A 6,000-nucleotide genomic window follows, 5' to 3' on the forward strand; every position below is an offset into this window, starting at 1 on the left:
CTTGTTTCATACTCAGATATGCACCAACATACTACAGGCCTCAGCTGTGCTGCATAAATCTATCCTTGTAGATTTGGCAAAGACAATCCTCCCTTACTCCTTGCAAGTTGAAGAGTTTTGTATCTTGTTCTGGGTTTTCTGCCATTCCAAATAAACCGTGATATGCTTTTGTCCCGGGAAATACATTTGTTTTGAGGTATGGTTATTGGTAACGATTGACAGAAGTATAGAAACCTTGGTAAAATATTCGTCTTAACAACCTTAATCCTGGAGCTAAGATCAAAGGAATAAGTCGACCTTCTTTGTATATCATTTTGAATGTTTTGGTCAATCGTGTTATAGTTCACTTCATGTAATTTGTCTAGCCTCTTTGTTAAGATTTTGTGCATTTCAGGTGAGTAGTTTTTGCAAAAAGCTGTTTGCACACCTACATACATACAAAAACATATCCTTCTCAGCCCAACTTTAGTGAGCGAAGGTAACCACCGGGGAATCAGTTTGAAACCAAGTCTATCCAGTGAAAAACCCCAGACACACACAGGAAGAATATGCAAAGACATCGAATCCCAACCTGGATTCAAACTGAGGACTGTCTTACTAGAAGGCAAGAATACAAACCACTACAGCACTGTGTCGCCCGTGAAGACAAATTGAAATCATCAAGTAACTTTAGTGCGGAACAGTTACGGCAGTTACAGGCTTTATATGAAGTCCTAAAATATTTTTCAAATACATGCATGAAGTCATGTCAACTCAACTCTTTTTCTTCTTGAAACGGTTCCCCAGAAACTATTGAACCACATTTGTTTTTTTTGTTTTTGTTTACTGACAAGGTGTGTCTGCTTCTGTTTGTTTAGAATAATACACCATTGATAAGAGAGTGTGAGTTCCCTGCTTTATATGTGTTTGTTATCCCTCAGGAGACCCTGCAGACCCCATATCCCCCCAGGAGCAGCCCCAGCAGCTTCTCAATGTGCCCCCTCCCTCTGTGGAGGATGAAGCCCCTCCACCCAGCGAGGAGGAGGAGACGGACCTGTCCGGACCATCCGCACGCACTCTGGAGCGCTACCTGAACGACTCGCTGCATGCTTGGTTCCGCCAGGAGTTCCTGATGGAGTACGAGGCGGAGGCAGGCCGGCTGCTGTGCATGGTCTGTGGATCCGAGCTGCCCTCGCTTCATCTGGATCATATTAAGAGCCATGTGCTGGACACACACCCCAATTCCTTAGTGTACAGCTCCGAGGAGAAACATTGCATCCTGCAGGCCTGGGCCCAGACTCATGGTAAGACCTGAAGACACAAAATGTACTGAGAAAGGAACCGCAATCTCATGAGTTCAATGAGAAACATGGACCTGCGTTCAGAATCTGGTCCTGTACAAAGTACCTGCATACTGAGGATAGTGAGGAAAGATCAGACGAAACAGATCTAAACCAGTGCAAATAACAGAAAGGAATCAGTCCAAAATACAAAACTAGCTTGAAGTCAGTCCACAAACCAGTTTGAAATCATCCTCAACACAGTCTAAATGCAGTCCAGTGACCAGTGAGAGCCCAGATTAAACGCAGTCTGAGCACAGTCCAAACAACTTTGAGAAACCAATCAGTTCAAAATCTTTCTAAACACAAGTCCAAACACAGTCCAAAAACCAGTGAGAGACCAGATTAATACCACGTCGATAACTTGTGGGAAACCAGTTCAGAACTGGTCCAAACACATTCCAATTACAGTGCGGTGAAAAAGTGTTTCCCCCTTCCTGATTTCTTACGTTTTGCATGTTTTCCACACTTAAGTGTTTCAGATCATCAAACAAATGTAAACATTAGTCAAAGATATCACACGTAAACACAAAATGCAGTTTTTAAATTAAGAGTTTTATTAATGAGGAATAAAGAAATCCAAAGCTACATGGCCCTGTGTGAAAAAGTGTTTGCCCCCCAGCTCCTGTTAAAACACAACTGTGGTTGATCACACCTGAGTTCAACTTGTGGAGCCACACCCAGGCCTGAATACTGCTCACCTGGTCTCAGTCTAGAAACCACTTCAATAGGACCTACCTGACAAAGTGAAGTCGACCAGGAGATCCTCCAAAGCTACAGACATCATGCCATCCAAGACTCATCCAAGAGGTGACAGAAGACCCACAACCACATCTAAAGAACTGCAGGCATCACTTGCCTCAGCTGAGGTCAGAGTTCATGACTCCACCATGAGAAAGAGACGGGGCAGAAATGTTCCAAGACCAAAACCACTGCTAAGTACAAAGAACATTAAGGCTCGTCTCAGTTTTGCCAGAAAACATCTTGATGATCCTTAAGACTTTTGGCAAAATATTCTGCGGAGTGTCGAGACAACAGTTGAACTTTATGGAAGGTCTGTGTCCCGGTACATCTGGCGTAAAAGTAACAGCGCATTTCAGAAAAAGGACATCATACCAACAGTACAGTCTGGTGGTGGCAGTGTGGTGGTCTGGGGCTGTGCTGCTGCTTCAGGACCTGGAAGACTTGTCGTGATAAATGGAAGCATGAATTCTGCTGTCTACCAAAATATCCTGGAGGAGAATGTCTGGCCATCTGTTCCTGACCTCAAGCTGAAGAGAACCTGGGTTCTATAGCAGGACAACGATCCAAAACACAGTAGCAAGTCCACCTCTGAATGGCTGAAGAAAAACAAAATGAAGGTTTTGGAGTGGCCGAGTGAAAGTCCTGCCCTCAGTCCTATTGAGATGCTGTGGCAGGACCTTAAAGGTGGTTCGGGCTGGAAAACCTTCCAATGTGGCTGAATTACAACAACTCTGCAAAGATGAGTGGCTCGAATTCCTCCACAGCGTCGTAAAAGACTCATTGCAAGTTATCACAAACACTTGATTGCAGTAGCTGCTGCTCAGGGTGGCCCATCAGGTTATTAGGTTTAGGGGTCAAACACTTTTTCACACAGGGCCATTTCCTTCTTCCTCATTAATAAAACCCCTCATTTAAAAACTGCATTTTGTGTTTACTTGTATTATCTTTGACTAATGCTTACATTTGTTTGATGATCTGAAACATTTAAGTGTGGAAAACATGCAAAAACTAAGAAATCAGGAAGGGAAACACTTGTTCACACCACTGTATAAGCCAGAAACTAGTCTGAAAACAGTCTAAAAATTGTCCAATAACTAGTGAAAACAACCTTATAACTAATGATGAATCGTTTTTTAAAACAGCTGAAACAATGCCAGAACCCAGTTAAATAATCACTGAAAAACCAGTGAAACGAGTAAACCAGTAAAACAGTTTAAAGCAATATTTGAACACCGTCCATTAAACAGTTTCAAACCAGTCTATAAACACCTTAATGAATGGAAAAAAAGCAGACTTTTAACCAGACTAAACAAAATTCAAAACACACACTCATGACTATTGGAAAAACAAGGTCAAAAACCATTAAAAACAAAGTTGATGAACACACAAGAAACCAGTTTGAATCCGATCTGAAAATACACCAACCACCAGTGAGAAAATTCTTTGAAACCAGTCTGATAACTAGTCTCAAATCAGTTTTAAAATGGGCTTAAAAAAAGCTGAACATGCTGAACAGTGAAACACCAGGTTGAAAAAAGTCTGGGAACTAGTAATAAACTGTTTGAACCAGACAAAAACATGAACAAAGTCCAGAAACCAGTAAGAAGACAGTATAAACAAAGTCTAACAATCAGTCTGACCAGTGTGAAAACCTTTGAGAACCCAGTTTCAGGCCTTCACAGCTACAGTAGACCACAGACTTCATGGTTGTCTCTAATGTTTCGAATGTTTCTGTGTGTTTGGACAGAAGAGTCTGAAAACTCTCTCCAATCAGAGCCCAACACCAAAGAAAACCAGACGGACCACTTCAATGAAGATGAGAAGACTCTCCTCGTGGACTCCCACCTCTTCCCAGAGGGTGACAACACTTTAACTCAGGACACTTGCCTCATTGGGGAGGACGGAGGGGTGGGGGCCTTACAGCTGGGCCCCCTGGCCCCCCACCAGCCTAAGAGGAGGCGTCTGCGGGGGGGTGACCCGTGGCGGCTCCGCCTGGACTACCTGGTGGCCTATGGACCCCGAGCACAGGGCACCTTCTGCATGGTCTGTTCTCAGGTTCTGCACGAGACCAAGGTGAGCAGCTTCCGGCGCCACATCCAGGAGTGTCACCCCGAGACCACCACCCTGAGCCGGGAGGACAGAGAGGCCATGGCTGCAGCCTGGACCAAAGACTCCCCCAGGGACGGTGAGCGCTGCACCATCTGTTGGATGAGCAGCAGAGCTGAGAAACTGTTCTCCTCATGATGAAATGGTAGATTTTAGATTGGAGTACATCCCACAAATGCATGTTCATTTTAAATATGGCTAAAAAAATAGTAAGCAGACTAGTCAGATTAACTATGTGGTTCTCAACATATGGAGTGGTCCCTCCATGGGGACACCAGAGAGCTTCAGTGGGAAGACTTTTAATTATGATTTCATAGAAATTATACTTAAAAGCAAAGACAATTTTATTATTCTATTAAAACACTGTTTTTATTACTGAAGATGAATTAGAAAATTCTTTCATTGCAAGAACAATCGGTGCATCAACGGTTGCAGCCTTCATATAAATGTCTACCCGGTTTCAGGAGGAGACTTATAATATAAACTAGTGTGCCTGCCTCTCACTGCCGACATTCTATGACCTCCGTCTCCAGGCCAACAGATGCTGATCTCCTTTGATCTCCTCCATGAGGCGCTCCTCCCGTCTGCTTTGTATGGGAACGTCTTTGAAACGATGAGCCGAATCGTTAACAAAAGTCACAGCAACTGATTCCTCAACTTTCTGCATGTTTTGATGTATGTGGGACGAGTTCCGCGCAGAAAAGCAGGAAAGTAAATTGTTCTGTGATGTGAAAATGAACCTTCTATACACGGATGGGTCATTTAAAAAACGAATGGTACAACTCAGCTCTCTCTGTTTGGATCACTACGGACACGATGATTCTAAATTTAGAAATGGAGCGAAACATTGCATGTTATATTAGCATTTTTTTTCTTTTTTAATTTGCACCCTGATGCAGTTTACCCACATGTTGACATCATCAGAACTATAAATTAGTGATATATTGAGTAGATGTGATTCGCAGTTCCTGTAGAAACATTTTAAAAATTGTGCTGAGCTTCAGATCTTGTTCCTACAGAAACCCTCCCCGCTGAAGCTGGTGATGCCTCTCCCGATGACATGACGGGCAGCAGACAGTTGAAGAAGGATGAAGGCGGAGGTGGCGGGCGGGGCAAGTGGGGGGAAGGAAGCGGGGCATTCGTGCCCCCCCGACAGGGCCACTACCCCGGGAAGGACCAGCGTAGGAACTACCAGGTGCGCTGGAGGATGGACTACCTGATGGACTATGACTGCCGCAGGCACGGCCTGATCTGTATGGTGTGCAGCGCCACGCTGGCCACGCTGAAGGTGAGCACCATCAAGAGGCACATCCAGCAGGTGCACCCCCACTCCCTGGAGTTCAGCCCTGAGGAGAGGCAGCAGGCGGTGCTCAGCTACAACCAGAGCGCGCTGCACTTCATCCACTCTGACGATTGCTTCTCCTCCCAGGACCACGGACACACCGAGCCAGGACCTCCGCCCTGCAGCTCCTAGAACAGTTACTGCCTCCAAACTGCCCACAAACTGCCCCAAACTGCCCTCAAACTGCCCCAAACTGCCCCCCGCCCTGCCGTTCCGAGGCTCCCAACTATCCCACTGCCCCACACCCTGCTGCCCCTCTGAGGGGAAATCAGTTCAGAACAGTACACACACACACACACACACACACACACACACACACACACACACACACACACACACACACACACACACACACACACACACACACCCTTTGGGGCAGATTGTGGGTCTGTGGAGGTAGGCTGGTGCTGTGGTGGTTCGGTGGTGGTGTTGCACTGTCAGCAGGACTTTGAATCAAGTGTGCAGGGCTTGTTAGTGGGCAGGGCTGAT

At 45.4% G+C, this 6,000-nt stretch overlaps 1 protein-coding gene across 1 annotated transcript in view; it reads left to right on the forward strand.

The window, feature by feature from the left end:
• zfta (zinc finger translocation associated) overlaps positions 1-5,643 on the forward strand; it is a gene marked incomplete at its 3' end in the record, with an annotated part of 38,013 nt that extends 32,370 nt beyond the window's left edge. The window contains exons 3-5 of the mRNA XM_080486684.1: positions 921-1,283; positions 3,811-4,248; positions 5,174-5,643. Of these exons, the coding sequence (XP_080342810.1) occupies positions 921-1,283; positions 3,811-4,248; positions 5,174-5,643 (1,271 nt within the window). The remainder of the gene's footprint in view (positions 1-920; positions 1,284-3,810; positions 4,249-5,173) is intronic.
• Between the last annotated feature and the right edge of the window lie 357 nt (positions 5,644-6,000).

The sequence above is a fragment of the Lipophrys pholis genome (assembly GCF_963383615.2).
Source record: "Lipophrys pholis genome assembly, chromosome: 18".
NCBI lineage: Eukaryota > Metazoa > Chordata > Actinopteri > Blenniiformes > Blenniidae > Lipophrys > Lipophrys pholis.